A 22,397-nucleotide genomic window follows, 5' to 3' on the forward strand; every position below is an offset into this window, starting at 1 on the left:
ATGTCACTTTGAATGGATATTGACAATGCAAGATTTAAGCTAGATCTTGCAAGGTTGTCAGCTCGGATTTCGCTTTCCAGCCAAATATGGTATGATTGTGAAGGAAATGTTTATAGCTCATTACAATATTACTAATTTATCCTATCTCAATTATCTTTTGCATGTTACTATGAGAACATAATTGTAAAGTTACAATTTTATCCCTAACTTTTCCTTACGATCTAACTCAAGAATGTAGTTAACATTTTCTTTTCTTTTAACTTGAAAATTCATTTTAACTATATAATATCTTTTCTTTTCTTTCTCTATCAAATCTTATCATTTTTTTTTATATTTTAAACCCGAGAATACGGTGTAAAACCAACGTAAAGCGGTTAAAACAATGACTATAATTGTGCAAAAATGCTCTCCAAATTTGAAAATTAAAGGCAGTTATATAAAAAAAAATTAACGTATCCATATACTTAATTGTTGTTCCAAAAAAGTATAACTAATTAATGTATATATAAATACATATTTAATTAATAAAAATGTATATATATAGAACATAGCACAACACAATTCTCCAATCTTATCATTTTTTTTTATATTTTAAACCCGAGAATACGGTGTAAAACCAACGTAAAGCGGTTAAAACAATGACTATAATTGTGCAAAAATGCTCTCCAAATTTGAAAATTAAAGGCAGTTATATAAAAAAAAATTAACGTATCCATATACTTAATTGTTGTTCCAAAAAAGTATAACTAATTAATGTATATATAAATACATATTTAATTAATAAAAATGTATATATATAGAACATAGCACAACACAATTCTCCAATCTTATCATTTTTTTTTATATTTTAAACCCGAGAATACGGTGTAAAACCAACGTAAAGCGGTTAAAACAATGACTATAATTGTGCAAAAATGCTCTCCAAATTTGAAAATTAAAGGCAGTTATATAAAAAAAAATTAACGTATCCATATACTTAATTGTTGTTCCAAAAAAGTATAACTAATTAATGTATATATAAATACATATTTAATTAATAAAAATGTATATATATAGAACATAGCACAACACAATTCTCCAATCTGTCTGTCACAAATATTATTATTCCCTTCATTCACAGATCCCTCACATCACATCACATCACATATAATAATAATAATAATATTAATAACTGTACATAACCAACCAACCAACCAAAACCCCCAATTCTTCCTTAATTCTTCTTCTGCAGATTCAGTCACCTGCAGTTCAATTGGGTTCCGATTTCACAGCACAACATTTGGTCAATTCAATTTATTAATATTAGCAATCAATCACAATGTCGCCATCGCATTGCGTTCTTGTCACCGGTGGTGCCGGTTACATCGGCAGTCACACCGTCTTACAGCTCCTATTAACCGGTTACAAGACGGTTGTCATTGACAATTTTGATAATTCTTGTCAAATCGCTCTCAATCGAGTTCAGGAACTTGCTGGTGATCGTGCTGTTAACCTCATTTTTCATCAGGTTAGTGTTGTTGGTTGATTTGATTTGTGGGTTTGTAGAATTTAGGGTTAGGGTTTGTGGAATTGGGGGTTTTTGGTGGGTTTTGATTTGGCTTAAATTGGAATTGGGTTAGTTGATTTAGACATTGATCTCAATTATGCCTAAATTGTTATGTTAATTGATGTTGACCTGTATGCCTAAATTTGAAAGTTGATTTGATATAAAGAATATATTTTTAATTTATTTTATTATTATTTGTGTTGTTATTGTTGTTGTTTGTAGGTTCTCAGCCGGATTTACACGGAATATCTCGTTCTACGTAGGTGCGGAATCCCTACGTAAGACGTTACGAGCGTAGAAGACGATAGACGTTAACACGATTAAACACACGTTACAATAAACAAAGACACGTTGTATTGCAACTGGAAACACGTGATATCAATCATCGATTACACTGGACAACTCGTTACAACTCGATCAACACACATTCTTTCTGCCGTAACCTAACAGATTATATAAACACGACAACTTCGCCTGGCATGTTCAGGCGAAGTTGTCACTAACTTCGCTTATCTAACAAGTTCGCCCATATCAGGCGAACTTGAGACTCAACTTCGCTTAATTCAAATACAAAACATTACTAACTCGATTACAGACACTAGACACTGAACTACTGACATCATGTACCAACAGACTCCCCCTTGGCAGTAGCTTCATATCTTTATCTTCAAGCACGTGTCTTGTAATCTTCAACAATCTTGTATCTTCATCTTTAAGCATGAACTCCTTCACGTACACAAACTGATACAATTCTTTGATATTTCTTCGCTTCGTCTTTCCAAGCAGGAATATAAAATATCTTCTTCTCATTCAGCACCTGCAGATCAGCTTGAGACAAGTTCACTAGATGCATCGGATCATAGACTCTCAGCAGCTCTTGTTCATCTTCGACCTCCATTACTGCTTCAGCTGTTTCACAATCTACATACCACCACTTCAGATCTTTCAGCACATCCTTGGGCATTTGTTTCATCGGCACTTCTTTTAAACACCGGATCGGCTTATACTTCATGATCATCCAAGGCTTGCCATCTGCTCTCAATCCTCTATCTTTGTCTTCAATAAGTTTTCCCTTTTGTGGTTTCAACAGCTCGAACTTCTTCTCTTTTATACTTTCCTTCCAAACAATCTTCCCAATGACTCTAGCCATGTTATCATCACTCCTGTTTATTAACCCCAATCTGGCTAAGTCTTTCACTTCACATTCTGGCAATGTATTCAATGATCTCAACAGCCTATTGAAGTACTGAACACCATCATATCTTTTAATCACAAAGAGCCTCAACTGCTCATCATATATCCAGCATATAATCCCCTTTCTCGATTCAGCATAACCTCTAACGTTGTAACTCTTCTTAAACATAGTAGGGACCGCCGGTTTCTTCGTTTTTACAAACCATTGAGTGTAGCCTTCTTTCCATCTTGGCTGCTCTTCCCATTCCGTCTCATCATTTCCCATATCTTTACTCATATCTGCCTTATCAACATCCGGAATCTCATGCTCAATATTCTCCTCTACTATCTGTCCCTCTTCAATATCATTATCAATAACAATCTCTGCACCAATCTTCTCTATCTCTTCAACTGGTAATACATCATCATCACCAATAAACTCATCATCCATCTCCTCAACATTCACGACCACCACCTCATCACCTGTACCGCCCGCTGCACTTGTTGACTCCCCCTGAGATGTGGAAGTCCCAAGAGCTTTTTCAGTTCTTGGCAACTCTCCACCTGCACCTTTCGATGCATTAGGATCATCGTCTCGATCATTTCGCTTCTTAGTCCTCAGCTCATCGCCCTAAGTGAAAGACTTAGCCAGATTGGGGTCAATAAACAGGAGTGATGATAACATGGCTAGAGTCATTGGGAAGATTGTTTGGAAGGAAAGTATAAAAGAGAAGAAGTTCGAGCTGTTGAAACCACAAAAGGGAAAACTTATTGAAGACAAAAATAGAGGATTGAGAGCAGATGGCAAGCCTTGGATGATCATGAAGTATAAGCCGATCCAGTGTTTAAAAGAAGTGCCGATGAAACAAATGCCCAAGGATGTGCTGAAAGATCTGAAGTGGTGGTATGTAGATTGTGAAACAGCTGAAGCAGTAATGGAGGACGAAGATGAACAAGAGCTGCTGAGAGTCTATGATCCGATGCATCTAGTGAACTTGTCTCAAGCTGATCTGCAGGTGCTGAATGAGAAGAAGATATTTTATATTCCTGCTTGGAAAGACGAAGCGAAGAAATATCAAAGAAATGTATCAGTTTGTGTACGTGAAGGAGTTCATGCTTAAAGATGAAGATACAAGATTGTTGAAGATTACAAGACACGTGCTTGAAGATAAAGATATGAAGCTACTGCCAAGGGGGAGTCTGTTGGTACATGATGTCAGTAGTTCAGTGTCTAGTGTCTGTAATCGAGTTAGTAATGTTTTGTATTTGAATTAAGCGAAGTTGAGTCTCAAGTTCGCCTGATATGGGCGAACTTGTTAGATAAGCGAAGTTAGTGACAACTTCGCCTGAACATGCCAGGCGAAGTTGTCGTGTTTATATAATCTGTTAGGTTACGGCAGAAAGAATGTGTGTTGATCGAGTTGTAACGAGTTGTCCAGTGTAATCGGTGATTGATATCACGTGTTTCCAGTTGCAATACAACGTGTCTTTGTTTATTGTAACGTGTGTTTAATCGTGTTAACGTCTATCGTCTTCTACGCTCGTAACGTCTTACGTAGGGATTCCGCACCTACGTAGAACGAGATATTCCGTGTAGATCCGGCTGGGAACCTACAATTGGTATCAGAGCATTAGCTCGTGATTGTGTGGTTCGGGATTATCACGCGGGTGTAGAAATCGTTCCATTCGACTATTCGCGGGACGAGTTTACCGAGTTTTTGTGTCCTACTCACCTCCCACCATCATAAACAACCCATTACACCTTCACATACCTCGTAAAATCCAGAAGTCAAACCTGCAAAATCATCGTGTTCATCAGGCGAAGTTGCCGTCACTGTTAGTAGGGTTTAGGCGAAGATATAAGGTTAAGCGAAGTTATCCACAACTTCGCCTACCTCACAAGTTCGCTTATCTCAAGCGAAGTTACCCACAACTTCGCCTACTTCACAAGTTCCCTTATCTCAAGAGAAGTTATCTACAACTTCGCCGAATCAGGCTAATTTTAAAAAAAAAAGGAGCGAAGTTAAGAATCAGCGAAGTTAAGACTTAAGCGAAGTTATCCACAACTTCGCCTACAGTACTGTTAAGAATAAAATTTTTTATTTTTTCGGGTTTCTTTGTGTTTCGTGAAAGATGACTTCTATAAACATTACGGAACTGGTGAAGATGGAAGTGGAGGCGGGCTCAGCTACTAAGGCACCGAAGATGCTTAAGGGAACCGATTTTGTAGCGTGGAAGGATTGGTTTGAACAATATGTCAAATACCAAGATGCTAAGATGTGGGTATGCATTCAAGATGGATACATTCCACCAACTGCTGAGTATGAGGGTCGTGATCAGATTAAGAAATACAACAAGATGGAAGAGGAAGAAAAGAAAATGTATGAGGCTGAAAGTAAAGCTCATGCTGCGATAACTATGGCTCTTCCACAAGAAATTCTTCACACCTTCAGGAAGTATAAAACTGCTAGAGAACTTTGGGAAGCGCTTGAAAACCGATTTGAGGGTAATGTGAGGATTCGTGCATCAAAGATTAAACTACTTAAAACCCAATTCTCGGTATTCAAGTACTTGAAGAATGAATCACTTGATGATATCATCACGAGATATTATCATCTAATGACCGAACTCAGCAATTATTCCATTGCTTACAAAGAAGATGAGATCGTTGAAAAGCTTCTTGATGCTCTCCCACCGAAATGGGAGATGTACACTGTCTTGATGAGAGAAGACAAAGAGTTTGCCGACTATGACTTGGAAACAGCAGTCAACAAACTACGAACGTTTGAACTTAACATGGTTCGAAAAGAGACACCAACTGATCAGGTTCAAGATCCAGGAATGTATGGTGCAAAAGTTAACTCAAGTTCAAGTTCGAAGTCTGAATCAACTGCTTACTACTCTAAGGGAGACTCGGGCGCTAACTCAACACATGAAGGTCATGTATCTCTCAACATGAATGGTGATGTGTGTTTTGTAGCTGGTGGATCAAATGCTTCTAAACCTCAAGCAACCAAGGGTAGTTTTTCCTCAAGTGTTCCTAACAACAACTACTCTAAGATGCCCATGAGTGTTAAATCTGCTGAACAGCAGTTTGCTCTCTATGCATCTTTCATTGCTTCGTATGAAAATTACATTCAAGGTAAGATTGTTGACCCTGCAACTTTAGACGAAGACTATGATCAGATCGATGCTGATGATCTGGAGGAGATGGACCTGCAGTGGCAGATGGCGATGATTGTGAGAAGGGTTAAGAGGTTTATGAAGAAGACAGGTAGAAAGTTTGTTGGTGAAAGACCAGGTTTTGACAAGTCAAAGGTGCGATGTTATAACTGTCAACAAAATGGACACTTTGCGAAAGAGTGCACAAATGAACGTGTAGAACGCAGTCAAAACAGGTCTACACAACAGAGTGGGGGTGGTAATGAGAATAGAGCCATGATATCCGGACAGAACGGAGAGTACAACTGGAATCTGCATGTTGAAGAAGTGTTCGAACAGGCCAATTTGGCGAACATCGAAACTGCAGATAGTGAGAAAGTGACTGGCGAAAATGAAGCTTACATGGCAGAAGTGACAGACCGGCTCTCCAAGGTAAGTACTAAACTCCCTTGTACTAAATGTGAAAATATGTCTGAACAATTGACAACTATAACTGATCAGTTTGTTAGTTTGGATGCTCAATTTAAAACATTAAAAGAAGATAATCATTTCACTAAAGCTAGAGAAAATAGTTATAAGGTAAAAATAAAAGCTAGTGAGAAAGATATTAGAAGTCTTAAAGCCAGTCTAGCTGAGAAAATACAAGTAATTGATCTTAGCTATGAAGTGTTAGAAGAGAAAACCAAACTAATAGCTGAAAGGGATAAACAGATAGCTGATCACCAGGTGAAAGTGGTGGAACTTAACAGAAAACTTGAGCAATTCAGAAATTCCTCCGTTATACTTGATCACCTCGTTAGTGATCAAGGTTCCCCAGTTAAAAGGGGAGGAATTGGATATCATGAAGTTCCACCACCTTACAATCATAATTACACTTATGATCCTAGTAATCAGAAATCTGTTGATGTTGACATTGGTCAGACAGTTCCGGTTAAGGTTACTATTAAAAAACCAGAAGTTAGTAAAGGCGAAACAAGTAAGCCTGTTTCGAGTGTTAAGATTTATGTTCCTAGTCCTGTCTCATCAAACTCGGACAAGTCATCCGAATCGAGTGAGACAAAAGAAGAGGCAGTGTTACCAAAAAGTGGAGAGAAACATAAAACAACTGACAAGAATTCTCCACTAAACCCGTATGTCCCACCATATGTGAGACAAACGGGCAGTAATGCAGCCTCAACATCTAAAACAACTATTGAGAAGAAAGTTGAACACAGGAGTTGTTTCAGATGTAATCAATTAGGACACCTAATTGCTGATTGCCCTCTGAAGCAGAGATTCAGAGGTGTGAGGCCTTCGAAAACTGAGAACAGAACTAACAGTAATCACTATAATGGTAAAAATGAAAACTCATCAAAGTTCAGACATTGGACTAATCCAGGTTTTCAAATAAAACGATCTCAATTTTTCACTGCTAACAACCAAACCATAAGTAATAATTCACGAAGGTTTGGATGGCCTCATAGTCAATCTACAAGAAGGTATCCTTTTATGACTTACAGAAATTATTCTGATACTAACTTTGGACAGCCAAAGTACGAGATGTATCGACCCAAGACCAATAGGTCTTGGGTCCCCAGATTTTAATCCTCTGCTTTAATCGTGCAGGAACAGTTGAACAGGGCTGCAAACAATCTATGGGTTGTGGATAGCGGCTGTTCCCGGCACATGACGGGTAACAAGAATTTGTTACACGAGTGGAAACCTGTTCAGGGAGGAAGAGTTAGTTTTGCTGGAGAGAGCGGTGGAAGGATCACATGAATTGGGACGGTGACTAATGGAAAAATGACGTTAGAGAAAGTGAATTTCGTTGAAGAACTGAAGCATAATCTGCTGAGTGTTTCGCAGATCTGCGACAAAGATTACACCGTGCACTTTACCAAGAATGAAGCGATCGTGCTGTATCCTGGTTTCAAGATACCAGAGGATTGGATAGTTATGAAGGCTCCAAGAGAAAAGAATACGTATATTATGGACATGAGATCGACTGAGATGGCAACAGAAGAATCGTGTCTTCTGTCAAAAGCAACTGAATCGGAGTCCGAATTATGGCATAGAAGAATGGGGCATATTCATCTTCGGAAAATGAACTACATTGTCAAGAATGGGCTGGTGCTGGGTGTTCCCTTGAAGAATTTCAACTTTGAAGACCAATGCTTATCGTGCAAAAAGGGAAAGCAACACAAGAAATCCCATCACACCAAGAAGGTTAATTCAATCGTCAGTACCCTAGACCTACTTCACATGGATCTCTTCGGTCCCGTGAATGTAAAAAGCCTAGGTGGAACATCATACTGCTTGGTGATCACTGATGATTTCTCTCGATACTCTTGGGTATATTTCCCGAAGTCAAAGGATGAAACGGTTCAGATGGTAATAAATTTGATTACCAAAGTTGAGAATATTATGGGGAAAAGAGTTAAATACATCAGGAGTGACAATGGGACAGAGTTCAAAAACTATCAGATGGAGATCTTCTGCTTACAGAAAGGGATAGAACACCAGTACAGCGCTCCGTATACTCCGCAACAAAATGGGGTGGCTGAGAGGAAGAACAGAACGTTAATTGAAGGAGCCAGAACCATGCTGGCTGATTCGAAACTTCCTGTGGTGTTCTGGGCTGAAGCTGTTGCAACAGCCTGTTATATCCTTAATAGAGTGTTAACTGTTAAAAGATTGAATAAAACATGTTATGAACTTATGCATGGGAGAAAGCCTAACTTGAGTGGTCTCAAACCATTCGGGTCCCCGTGTTCGATATTAAAGACAAATTCTAAATTTGGTGAAATAGCTGACGAAGGTATTTTAGTCGGATATGTTGTTGGGACTCCCAACAGACGAGTCTTTAATACATCGACCAGCAAGGTTGAGGTGGTGTGTAACACTGATATCACAAGTTACAAATCACCAAAACCAAGCACGGGACCCGCTGGGGTTTTTGACTATGATAGACTTTTTAAATCTTTTAACATACCTTACTTGGATTGTGCAGAAGTTGATGAAAGAATAACTACGAAGATGCTTTACGATGAGGAAGACAATGTTGTGCAAAGACCGATGTACGATGAATGTCAGCCTTCCTCGTCAAATGCTGTCGATACCCCTGCTGCCTCTACAGAAGAGGAATTCTTCAATCCGTTTCACTCTCAACAACAATCACCCATTGATGAGCTACCTTCGAACCTGGAAGACAATCTGCAAGTCAGTTCGGTTCCGACTACGAGAGTTCACAAAAATCACCCTTTGGAGAATGTGATAGGTGATCTGTCCGACGGTGTACAAACAAGACAAAGCTTGAATGAGCACACCTGTGTTTACACAAGCATTAAAGATACGGGCATAATCAACGAATGCTTGTACACCTGCTTCATCAGCCAGATTGAACCAAAGAACTATCAAATGGCTCTCAAGGACAGCTCGTGGGTCGAAGCCATGCAAGAAGAGTTAGCCCAGTTCAAGAAGATGGAGGTATGGAATTTGGTTGCAAAACCGAAGAATGTGCATGCGATTGGCACCAAATGGGTTTTCAAATGCAAGAGAGATGAAAAAGGGATAATCATCAGGAACAAGGCGAGGCTGGTTGTAAAAGGTTTTAATCAGCAAGAGGGGATCGATTACAATGAGGTGTTTGCTTCTGTGGCGAGATTGGAAGCCATTCGATTGTTTTTGGCATTTGCTGCACACAAGGAGATGAAGGTCTTTCAGTTAGACGTGAAGAGTGCGTTCCTTAACGGTAAAGTCGATGAGGTTGTGTACGTTGAGCAACCTCCGGGTTTTCCTGACCCAGACTTTCCTGATCACGTGTACAAGCTAAGTAAAGAACTGTATGGGCTACATCAGGCCCCTCGTGCCTGGTATTCAACTTTATCCGATTACTTGCTTGAGAATGAGTTTGAAAGGGGAAAGATCGATAGCACACTGTTCTTTAAGAGAAAAGGAAGCGACTTTCTTCTGGTGCAAGTCTACGTGGACGACATCATCTTTGCTGCATCAAAAGTCGCCATGTGTCAGGAGTTTGAGGCCGTCATGAAAAAGAGGTTTGAAATGAGTGCTATGGGTGAACTAACTTTCTTTTTAGGGCTGCAGGTTGATCAGAAGAAAGATGGGATGTTCATTCATCAGACTAAGTATGTCCATGATGTTCTCAAACGCTTCAAGATGAAGGACAGCACTCCATTTGATACTCCAGTCTGCGTCAACCATAAATTGGGTGCTGATTCAGACAATGATGCAGACGTGGACCCAACCCACTATCGGGCAATAATAGGTTCTTTAATGTACTTAACTGCTTCTAGACCTGATATTATGTTTGCAGTTTGTCTTTGTACACGCTTTCAGGCAAACCCAAAGGAATCTCACTTGAAGGGTGCGAAGAGGATATTGCGCTATCTCAAAGGCAAACCTAAGCTGGGGTTGTGGTACACGAAAGGAGGAGACTTGGAGTTGGTCGCCTACACAGATTCTGATTATGGAGGGTGCAATCAGAGTCGGAAGTCAACAACAGGTGGATGTCAGTTTCTTGGAGGCAGATTAGTGTCATGGCAGTGCAAGAAGCAGACCTCAGTCGCCATTTCAACCTGTGAAGCAGAATACATGGCAGCATCGAACTGCTGCTCCCAGGTTCTTTGGATTCAACAGCAATTGCGCGATTATGGTCTGAATTTCACTCATACTCCTATTTGCATAGATAACACTGCTGCTATCTCAGTAACTAACAATCCCGTAAAGCATAGCAAAACAAAACATATTGACATCCGTCATCATTTTATACGGGATTGTGCTGAGAAGAAACTGATTGTGCTCGAAAAGGTTGATACGTTAGATAATTTCACTGACTTGTTTACTAAAGCGTTTGACAAAAATCGTTTTCAAAACCTTGTTGAGCTGAATGGGATGATCAATCCCGAGTAACCGTGTTTTGTGTTTTTGTTTAAAAAAAAAAAAAACGTCACTATCGCTTAGAATTATGTCGGTTGCCTCAGTTTGAAGGACATGTCTTCGGATATGTTTGGTCCTCATTTCTACTTGTAGAATATGAGGATAGCCATTAACCAGATGACTGAAAGTGACCGGGGCGGTTTATGATGTGTTTTTATTCTTTCGCTGAAAATTAGTCGTTCATACTTAGTTAGAGGGACACATACTTGTATATGGTCGGTCCATCTGATCCATTGGATCTTCAGGATAGCCGTTTACCTGAAAACTTCAATTTGATCGGGGCGATTGACGTTACAATTTTTTTTTGGAGATGAAATTATTTTTCAAATCTACTACTTCGTAAGAAGTTCCTTTACTATGTTTAACAGAAAATTGATCCAACCTTGGAAAGTGATAGATATACTGATTCTGTGTGCTTAACTAGTGAAGTTATTAGGCCTAAAAGACTTTAGAACAATCATTGTATGTCATGGTAGCTTTTTGTGGTGCGTAAAAGTAGAAGTGATACTAACTAAATCTACTCGATTTTACGTGGAAACTCCTTAAGAGTTGTGCATGTCTTCATATATATCTTTCCGAATGATAGGCAGAAAAGCGATTACCCAATCATACACGAGCCCGTGAGTGTTCTGATTCCCGTGAAGATAGCGTGTCAAGAAACTGCAGTGATCCAGATTCGGGACTTGTAGTTGTTTACTACTCTGAAGTTGTGTAAATACTTAAAAAAAAAAGTGAGTTATTGAGACATTCTAGAGTTCATAAATTAATACTTCTCAATCAAGGTGTAAGAAAGAGAAAGGGAAGAAGAGTCTGAAGATCGAAGAGTAAATACTATTTAATCAGACACTACGGGTCGAGGTCAACTCGGGGTGACTTGGGGAAAGCCAAATACGCTTTGAGAATAGATAGGAGGCATCATAATCTCTGAGTTGTTGCCCACTTAAGTTTTGAGCTTAATTGAACCTAACCCGTATCACAGAAACGATGAAAACCATTTTAAGTTATTTACCTGCTTACAACCTTTTTCTTTATGTCATAATACAGCTGAACACGGATCTGTGTGACAGTCACTTAATTAGTATGATTCCTGTTCGGATCTTTTCTAAAACATGGTAGTCCCTGTCGAGACTGAAATTTGATCCCGTGTACTTTATTTTTAAAAAAGTTTTTCTACTTATGTAGTTGTATGATTTTATAACTGGTTACTTGGTCTTGATCGTATCATTTAACTCTTTAAAGGATGTTTTAAAACTTAATTGCAAATTGTTCAAATTATGGGGTTTGTTTTGTAAATTTTCATATCGGCGAAGTTATTCATAACTTCGCCTGCAATAGGCGAAGTTATCCATAACTTCGCCTGTATGACTTTGACCCTATATAAAGGAAATTAAAGGTCAGACTTATCATTTTTTTCAAAAACCAGCGAACTTATCTTTCTTTAAACCCGACGAATTTATTATCGTAACCCTCAGCGAACTTATCCTTCGATTCTCATCTGTGTTATTATTTTCTCGATTACAATTCCGATTAAAGGTGTGTACGGTTGTAGTATCGTATTATCACTGTCATTGGCGTTATTCAACAGTCGATTCGACCCGTTTCATAACCTCTGTATTTCGAAACCTAACCACCCGATTTTCAAACCTTTTTCACGTGGTCATAATCATATTAATAGTCTAGATCATCTCTAAAACATGTGTTTAACAGTCCACGATCTTCAAAATTGACCAAATCAGTTCATTCGAAAACCTAACTGTTGCCGATTCATATTCGGCGAAGTTACATTTTAGGCGAAGTTATCCGTAACTTCGCCTGAGGTTTAACTTCGCCTGATAATTAATTATGTAACAGTATATGAGGCGATGTTGTGGTTAGGCGAAGTTATCATTAACTTCGCCTGGCCCTTTGTACTTAACTGTTATCCGGCGAAGTTCAAGTTGAGGCGAAGTTGTTCCCAACTTCGCCCCACCTCTAACTTCGCCTATACAGAATAAATCATAACTTCGCTCATGGTAAGAGGCGAACTTGTGATTTGCCTTGACGTTTATCTAACTTAGTCTGTTTGTTGCAGAAATAGCTGCTGTAGCTGGAGCAGGTGGCGCAGGTGGTGATGATGGAGGAGATAACCAACGACAGTTTTTCCCGGGTCATAACATGTACATAACATTAGACCCGGATGCGAGCGGTGTTGATGATTTCCGCGAGATCATCACGTTCTTACTCCGCTCGCGTATATTCCACGCGATTACCACAACACTGCCGATATCCTTGCCAAACATTGAGGATTTTTGGCAGACAGTGGAGTATGACTGTCGCGTCGAGCCCCCGGTGATGCGAGCAACGGTCAACGATCAGATTGTTCAGTTCTCATCTGAACAGATCCGGGCGGCTTTGCGGTTTGGAGACGAAACGAGAGACGATCCGACAGACTTTGTAGCTCCTTTCCGAGATGGAGCGTTTCTGAGAATGGGATACTCTGATCCCTTGGGAGATACTCAGAGACGCAAGGGGTTCTTGCTAGACCAGTGGCGCTTTCTCATGCATGTGATGATTGTGTGCATGTCAGGGAGAAAGGCTGGTACTGATGGGATGGGCGCGACCATGCAGTCGGCGATGACTGCTCTGACTTACAATAAGCGTTACAGCTTTAGTCAGATGGTCTTCTACGAGATAGATCGACAGAGAAGAGCGGTGGCACGTGAGAGATTTCTTATGTATCCAAGATTCATTCAGATGATCTTGAATCACGTTGCTCCAACGTTACCTCAACGCCGCCCAATCAGATATGTAGAAAGTGTGATCAAAAGGATCTTCGCTCAGTGCAGATCTTCCAGTGCGAGGAGTAAACCTGAGCTCCGTCCTCGACATACTCCTTTATTCGGGTACTTGATCAACCTGGAGTATGTTCCAGCTCGTGGGGACGAGTTTCGGGATCCTCAACCACAACAGGCTGGAGCGCCTCAAGCTATACCTGCTGCTCCTGTTGTGTCACCGGAGGAGAATGTAGACCTTGATGCTGCATTTGGTGGTCAAGGCTTCTTTGATATGGATCGGGTTGATCCTGAAGAAAATGTGCAAGTATCATTTGAAAGGGTTTCGAGTGTGAATGTGACTAGGGAAGCTACAACGGTGGCTGATTCTGATTCTGATGATGAGTTGGCTGAAGCGAGACGAATTTTGGTAACTCAAGAACGAACTCATGGGAAAAGGAAGAGAACTGATGATGACAGCGACTCAGATTATGAGGAAGAAGTACATCAGTTGATTCGCAGATCAAGAAGGGAACGGACAGGTGCAGGTTCGGGAGCTGGTGAGAGCTCAAGGGTGGTACGTTTCACTCCACCCGCACTGTCCGGTATGACTATTGTACCTTCATCGTTGCCAGTTACCAGGCCAAGCGCCACGGATGTTCCCGTGGTGGCTACCTCATCTGCATTCGGCCTCCCACCCACTACATTCCAACTTTCGGCTCCTGAGATTGTATCGTTGCCGCCTCCAACTCTTACTCCAACGGAGGTCGTGGCAAGATTTATTGAGTCGACGGTTGTAGCGACTGCAGGGTTGTCAGTTACGTTGCCACATGCGGTTACGTTTACGCCTACTTCTGAGGTCCCAGTTACATTGGAAATCCCTCCTCAGTACACTCAAGATATATCACATCTGAGGTTTGATTTCGATGCAACCTCTACCGACACGGAGCGAATAGCAGCACTTGAACGGGTCGTGGCAGAACAATCAAGGGTGAATCTTATCCAGACCCATGCTATTCAGCGCCTTGTTGCAGAGAATCAGATACAGTCGTCCCTGCTGATAGAACATGGCAAAATCATTGATGCTTTGAAGGAGTTCATGGCATCTCAGGGGGAGACGAGCTGTAAGGGCGATGAGCTGAGGACTAAGAAGCGAAATGATCGAGACGATGATCCTAATGCATCGAAAGGTGCAGGTGGAGAGTTTCCAAGAACTGAACAAGCTCTTGGGACTTCCACATCTCAGGGGGAGTCAACAAGTGCAGCGGGCGGTACAGGTGATGAGGTGGTGGTCGTGGATGTTGAGGAGATGGATGATGAGTTTGTAGGTGATGATGATGTATTACCGGTTGAAGAGATAGAGAAGATTGGTGCAGAGATTGTTATTGATAATGATATTAAAGAGGGAGAGATAGTAGAGGAGAATATTGAGCATGAGATTCCGGATGTTGATAAGACAGATATGAGTAAAGATATGGGAAATGATGAGACGGAATGGGAAGAGCAGCCAAGATGGAAAGAAGGCTACGCTCAATGGTTTGTAAAAACGAAGAAACCGGCGGTCCCTACTATGTTTAAGAAGAGTTACAACATTAGAGGTTATGCTGAATCGAGAAAGGGGATTATATGCTGGATATATGATGAGCAGTTAAGGCTCTTTGTGATTAAAAGATATGATGATGTTCAGTACTTCAAGAGGCTGTTGAGATCATTGAATACATTGCCAGAATGTGAAGTGAAAGACTTAGCCAGATTGGGGTTAATAAACAGGAGTGATGATAACATGGCTAGAGTCATTGGGAAGATTGTTTGGAAGGAAAGTATAAAAGAGAAGAAGTTCGAGCTGTTGAAACCACAAAAGGGAAAACTTATTGAAGACAAAGATAGAGGATTGAGAGCAGATGGCAAGCCTTGGATGATCATGAAGTATAAGCCGATCCGGTGTTTAAAAGAAGTGCCGATGAAACAAATGCCCAAGGATGTGCTGAAAGATCTGAAGTGGTGGTATGTAGATTGTGAAACAGCTGAAGCAGTAATGAAGGACGAAGATGAACAAGAGCTGCTGAGAGTCTATGATCCGATGCATCTAGTGAACTTGTCTCAAGCTGATCTGCAGGTGCTGAATGAGAAGAAGATATTTTATATTCCTGCTTGGAAAGACGAAGCGAAGAAATATCAAAGAATTGTATCAGTTTGTGTACGTGAAGGAGTTCATGCTTAAAGATGAAGATACAAGATTGTTGAAGATTACAAGACACGTGCTTGAAGATAAAGATATGAAGCTACTGCCAAGGGGGAGTCTGTTGGTACATGATGTCAGTAGTTCAGTGTCTAGTGTCTGTAATCGAGTTAGTAATGTTTTGTATTTGAATTAAGCGAAGTTGAGTCTCAAGTTCGCCTGATATGGGCGAACTTGTTAGATAAGCGAAGTTAGTGACAACTTCGCCTGAACATGCCAGGCGAAGTTGTCGTGTTTATATAATCTGTTAGGTTACGGCAGAAAGAATGTGTGTTGATCGAGTTGTAACGAGTTGTCCAGTGTAATCGGTGATTGATATCACGTGTTTCCAGTTGCAATACAACGTGCCTTTGTTTATTGTAACGTGTGTTTAATCGTGTTAACGTCTATCGTCTTCTACGCTCGTAACGTCTTACGTAGGGATTCCGCACCTACGTAGAACGAGATATTCCGTGTAAATCCGGCTGAGAACCTACAAACAACAACAATAACAACACAAATAATAATAAAATAAATTAAAAATATATTCTTTATATCAAATCAACTTTCAAATTTAGGCATACAGGTCAACATCAATTAACATAACAATTTAGGCATAATTGAGATCAATGTCTAAATCAACTAACCCAATTCCAATTTAAGCCAAATCAAAACCCACCAAAAACCCCCAATTCCACAAACCCTAACCCTAAATTCTACAAACCCACAAATCAAATCAACCAACAACACTAACCTGATGAAAAATGAGGTTAACAGCACGATCACCAGCAAGTTCCTGAACTCGATTGAGAGCGATTTGATAAGAATTATCAAAATTGTCAATGACAACCGTCTTGTAACCGGTTAATAGGAGCTGTAAGACGGTGTGACTGCCGATGTAACCGGCACCACGGGTGACAAGAACGCAATGCGATGGCGACATTGTGATTGATTGCTAATATTAATAAATTGAATTGACCAAATGTTGTGCTGTGAAATCGGAACCCAATTGAACTGCAGGTGACTGAATCTGCAGAAGAAGAATTAAGGAAGAATTGGGGGTTTTGGTTGGTTGGTTGGTTATGTACAGTTATTAATATTATTATTATTATTATTATTATTATTATTATTATTATTATTATTATTATTATATGTGATGTGATGTGATGTGAGGGATCTGTGAATGAAGGGAATAATAATATTTGTGACAGACAGATTGGAGAATTGTGTTGTGCTATGTTCTATATATATACATTTTTATTAATTAAATATGTATTTATATATACATTAATTAGTTATACTTTTTTGGAACAACAATTAAGTATATGGATACGTTAATTTTTTTTTATATAACTGCCTTTAATTTTCAAATTTGGAGAGCATTTTTGCACAATTATAGTCATTGTTTTAACCGCTTTACGTTGGTTTTACACCGTATTCTCGGGTTTAAAATATAAAAAAAATGATAAGATTTGATAGAGAAAGAAAAGAAAAGATATTATATAGTTAAAATGAATTTTCAAGTTAAAAGAAAAGAAAATGTTAACTACATTCTTGAGTTAGATCGTAAGGAAAAGTTAGGGAAAAAATTGTAACTTTACAATTATGTTCTCATAGTAACATGCAAAAGATAATTGAGATAGGATAAATTAGTAATATTGTAATGAGCTATAAACATTTCCTTCACAATCATACCATATTTGGCTGGAAAGCGAAATCCGAGCTGACAACCTTGCAAGATCTAGCTTAAATCTTGCATTGTCAATATCCATTCAAAGTGACATATGTGATAATTGAACTTGGGTTTCTCGTTGAAGAACTCAAGGCCGCTAATCACTAGGTCACAGTTGGGGGATTGGTAAATTTTTTAAATTAATCGTACATTTCTTCTTTTTTTAACAACAATTAATTATATATATACTCACACACATTTTTTTTGAATGGCCAACCTATTCTTCAAATGAGATACTAATTAAATTCACCACATCAGGATATACTCCTATTTCGATCTGGGGGAAAATTTAGCCTAAGGGCAACGCCCTTAAACACTTGCCAAAAGGCATGACCATACGGTGAAATAAAATCTTTTCAGTTCAAAGTCCAACTAATGAACGCAAAGTCACACAAGTTCATTGGCTATATACACATTAAATTAAATAATCGTATACATACATTAATTGATTCTTTAAAAAAACAATTAATTTTGTTCTATATATATATATACACATTAATAATTAATTATACATATTGTCACACCCCGACTTAGGGTCTAGGCGTGTGACCACAAGTTGGTACATGTTTTGTAAATATATCAGAGTTTATAGGTTAATTTTAGCGGAAGACTGTAGTTCGTATATAAGATTAATTTATATTGAAAATTTACTTGGGACTTAAACACCCAAGTATAGTTTACAAAATATATGCTTCATAATACAAGGATTTATTTATCAAAAAACGGAGCCATCTTGTAAGCGCTTCTATCTTCATATGAACTCCAATCCTTGCTAAGACTACTTATGCTTAATTACCTGCAATGGGTTGGAAAAATACGTTAGCTATATGCTGGTGAACACGTATGACTCGATAAAACATTTTGAATGACAATTATAATACAGGTGATGAGGTGGTGGTCGTGAATGTTGAGGAGATGGATGATGAGTTTATTGGTGATGATGATGTATTACCAGTTGAAGAGATAGAGAAGATTGGTGCAGAGATTGTTATTGATAATGATATTGAAGAGGGAGAGATAGTAGAGGAGAATATTGAGCATGAGATTCCGGATGTTGATAAGGCAGATATGAGTAAAGATATGGGAAATGATGAGACGGAATGGGAAGAGCAGCCAAGATGGAAAGAAGGCTACGCTCAATGGTTTGTAAAAACGAAGAAACCGGCGGTCCCTACTATGTTTAAGAAGAGTTACAACATTAGAGGTTATGCTGAATCGAGAAAGGAGATTATATGCTGGATATATGATGAGCAGTTGAGGCTCTTTGTGATTAAAAGATATGATGGTGTTCAGTACTTCAAGAGGCTGTTGAGATCATTGAATACATTGCCAGAATGTGAAGTGAAAGACTTAGCCAGATTGGGGTTAATAAACAGGAGTGATGATAACATGGCTAGAGTCATTGGGAAGATTGTTTGGAAGGAAAGTATAAAAGAGAAGAAGTTCGAGCTGTTGAAACCACAAAAGGGAAAACTTATTGAAGACAAAGATAGAGGATTGAGAGCAGATGGCAAGCCTTGGATGATCATGAAGTATAAGCCGATCCGGTGTTTAAAAGAAGTGCCGATGAAACAAATGCCCAAGGATGTGCTGAAAGATCTGAAGTGGTGGTATGTAGATTGTGAAACAGCTGAAGCAGTAATGAAGGACGAAGATGAACAAGAGCTGCTGAGAGTCTATGATCCGATGCATCTAGTGAACTTGTCTCAAGCTGATCTGCAGGTGCTGAATGAGAAGAAGATATTTTATATTCCTGCTTGGAAAGACGAAGCGAAGAAATATCAAAGAATTGTATCAGTTTGTGTACGTGAAGGAGTTCATGCTTAAAGATGAAGATACAAGATTGTTGAAGATTACAAGACACGTGCTTGAAGATAAAGATATGAAGCTACTGCCAAGGGGGAGTCTGTTGGTACATGATGTCAGTAGTTCAGTGTCTAGTGTCTGTAATCGAGTTAGTAATGTTTTGTATTTGAATTAAGCGAAGTTGAGTCTCAAGTTCGCCTGATATGGGCGAACTTGTTAGATAAGCGAAGTTAGTGACAACTTCGCCTGAACATGCCAGGCGAAGTTGTCGTGTTTATATAATCTGTTAGGTTACGGCAGAAAGAATGTGTGTTGATCGAGTTGTAACGAGTTGTCCAGTGTAATCGGTGATTGATATCACGTGTTTCCAGTTGCAATACAACGTGTCTTTGTTTATTGTAACGTGTGTTTAATCGTGTTAAGGTCTATCGTCTTCTACGCTCGTAACGTCTTACGTAGGGATTCCGCACCTACGTAGAACGAGATATTCCGTGTAGATCCGGCTGGGAACCTACATTGTTATTGTTATATCTACTTTTCAATTAATTTCTGTTTTTGAGCAAATTAGGGTTAGGTTTAAGTGTCTAATTTGTGAAATTAGGGATTTTATTTGTTGAATTGAATTAATGCTTAATTTGAGTAATTTGAAATTGGGTTAGTTGATTTAGACATTAAATCCCAATTATGCCTTAATTATCATGTTAATTGATGTGGACCTGTATGCTTCAATTTGGAGAGTTGATTGAGGAAAAGAATATATTTCGATTTGTTTTTTTTACTATTATTATTATCATTATTGTAATTTAGTTGAAGGTCTTAAATTTTGTTGAATTTTGATGGGTTTTGAATTGATTTGATGGTAGATTTGAGTAATTTGAAATTGTGTTAGTTGATTTTGACATTAATTACAATTATGCCTTAATTATAATGCTCAATTTAATTTTGTTTTTGAGCAATTAGGGTTTGGTTTTGCGAAATTTTGTTAGTTGAAGTTGTTAAATTTTGATGATTTTTTTATTGATTTAATGCTTAATTTTGAGCATTTTGAAATTGGAATAGTTGATTTAGACATTCGTCTCATTTTTGCCTAAATTGATGATTTGATGTGGACCTTTATTATGGCTTTATCCTTCAGTTTGAAAAGTTGACTGAGGAAAATAAAATATTTTTAATTTGTTATTATTATTATTATTCTTATTATTTATCTATTTATGAGTTAATAGTTGTGTTTTATTTATTTTGATTCACTGCAGATTGATATTAGGGACAAGTCAGAGTTAAAGAAGCTTTTTGCCTCCACAAAGTAAAAAAGCCTTATTTACTGATGGTTTATAAGTTATAATTTATAAACAACTGGGAATCTTTGTTGATTTTGATTGTTAATTGTTACTTAGGTTTGATGCTGTTATACATTTTGCTGGTTTGAAGGCGGTTGGTGAAAGTGTGCAGAAGCCGTTAATGTATTATGACAACAATGTTGTTGGCACTTTAACTCTGTTGGAAGTTATGGAAGCTCACAGATGCAAAAAGGTATAAAATTTGCTATTTTTTTGCTTCACTTTGTACATATTATTTATACATAGTTTGTAAACGTGACATGCTTTTCTTCTTTTTTTAAACGTTGCAGATCGTGTTTTCATCGTCAGCTACTGTTTACGGTTGGCCTAAGGTGTTACCTTGCACAGAAGATTTCCCGTTATCCGCAGCCAGCCCATACGGACGAACCAAGGTACCAAACATTTCAAATTGTTATCATTATTCTAGGAATTATATGTGTGTTTAACGTATACGCGTTTAATTGATTCAGCTGATGGTGGAGGACATTTTTCGTGACATTTATGCTTCGCATTCTGGGTGGAAAATGATAATGTTAAGGTATTTCAACCCAGTTGGGGCCCACCCGAGTGGGTATATTGGTGAGGATCCTTTGGGGTCTCCGAACAATCTTATGCCTTTCATTCAGCAAGTGGCTGTTGGTAGGTTACCTGCACTAAAAGTATTTGGAACTGATTACTCAACCAAAGATGGAACAGGGGTATGTTTTTGCTGCCCATATTACATTTTTCGTCGCACTTAATGTGGAGTTTAATGTAATATCTTCTATTCAGGTGCGTGATTACATCCATGTTTCAGATCTAGCAACTGGACATTTGGCTGCTTTGAGAAAACTCTCGGATCCTGAAACAGGTAGGTTTTTTTCTTTTATAGTTGGAATAAAATAGGATTATGTTTTATTCTACGGGTTTATAAAATATAAATGTTATTATTATATATAGGTTGTGAGGCTTACAATTTGGGAACCGGTAAAGGAACATCTGTTTTGGAGATGGTTGCAGCATTTGAAAAGGTTTCGGGAAAGGTATACTAAATTTCTTTAAAAAATCACTTTTTTTTATATATTTTCTAAATTATACAACTTTTACACCTGTTAATTTTTATTTGCTGTAGAAAATTCCTCTAGTAATATCTGGAAGACGACCAGGTGATGCTGAGGTGGTATATGCTTCGACAGCCAAAGCAGAGCGTGAGTTAAACTGGAAGTAAGTTTTCTTTTTCTGTTTTTGCATAAGTTATTTATTTGTAAAAGATAAATAAATAATATATATTATATTTTGATTTGATGATGAGTGTAGGGCTGAGAATGGGATAGAGGAGATGTGCAGGGACCAGTGGAACTGGGCTAGTAAGAACCCGTACGGTTATCAGAGCAAATAAACAGGTGCACAAAAGGCGGTTGTGGAGTTTTTTAAAGTCAAAGTCAAAATCTTCGAAGTAGCGAGTAGAAGGTTAGATAGGGTAATTATTACCATAAGTTAAACAATAAGCATTTGATAGATAGTCATATTCTTTTTCCAATTATTTAAGTGTTGAGGGGTACCCTTTTACTTTTTTACATATAGTTCACTTTGTTCTTGTATATCACAGTTTAGTGAGATATGGTGGTTTGCAGCTATTGAAGAGGCATATGTCATATACATTTGGGAATTATTCTATTTATCAATTTCTTTCTCCCTTTTGACCTTGTGTTACTGGTTGCTTTTTTTCATTGCCATTTTACTTGTAGGTTTTGGTTTT

At 38.5% G+C, this 22,397-nt stretch overlaps 1 protein-coding gene across 1 annotated transcript; it reads left to right on the plus strand.

Moving 5' to 3' along the window:
* The first annotated feature begins 1,058 nt into the window (after nt 1-1,058).
* LOC143531267 (UDP-glucose 4-epimerase GEPI48-like) lies at nt 1,059-22,283 on the plus strand. Its single transcript, XM_077026599.1, has 9 exons — nt 1,059-1,507; nt 20,576-20,625; nt 20,717-20,852; nt 20,950-21,051; nt 21,130-21,357; nt 21,431-21,509; nt 21,599-21,681; nt 21,771-21,862; nt 21,956-22,283. The coding sequence occupies exons 1-9, from the start codon at nt 1,319-1,321 to the stop codon at nt 22,035-22,037; spliced, it is 1,041 nt and encodes a 346-aa protein (XP_076882714.1). The 5' UTR covers nt 1,059-1,318; the 3' UTR covers nt 22,038-22,283.
* The last annotated feature ends 114 nt before the right edge of the window (nt 22,284-22,397 follow it).

Source organism: Bidens hawaiensis, unplaced genomic scaffold, assembly GCF_021521415.1.
Source record: "Bidens hawaiensis isolate Kalapana, Puna unplaced genomic scaffold, B.hawaiensis_p1.1 tig00009139_1, whole genome shotgun sequence".
Taxonomy (NCBI): Eukaryota; Viridiplantae; Streptophyta; class Magnoliopsida; order Asterales; family Asteraceae; genus Bidens; species Bidens hawaiensis.

What these genes read in the sequence shown, in the direction of transcription:
- LOC143531267 (XM_077026599.1), top strand. Translation starts at nt 1,319, where the DNA reads ATGTCGCCATCGCATTGCGTTCTTGTCACCGGTGGTGCCGGTTACATC. An exon ending in TTAACCTCATTTTTCATCAG is followed by an intron (nt 1,508 to 20,575) that starts GTTAGTGTTGTT and finishes GATTCACTGCAG; the next exon opens with ATTGATATTAGGGACAAGTC. An exon ending in CAACCAAAGATGGAACAGGG is followed by an intron (nt 21,358 to 21,430) that starts GTATGTTTTTGC and finishes TCTTCTATTCAG; the next exon opens with GTGCGTGATTACATCCATGT.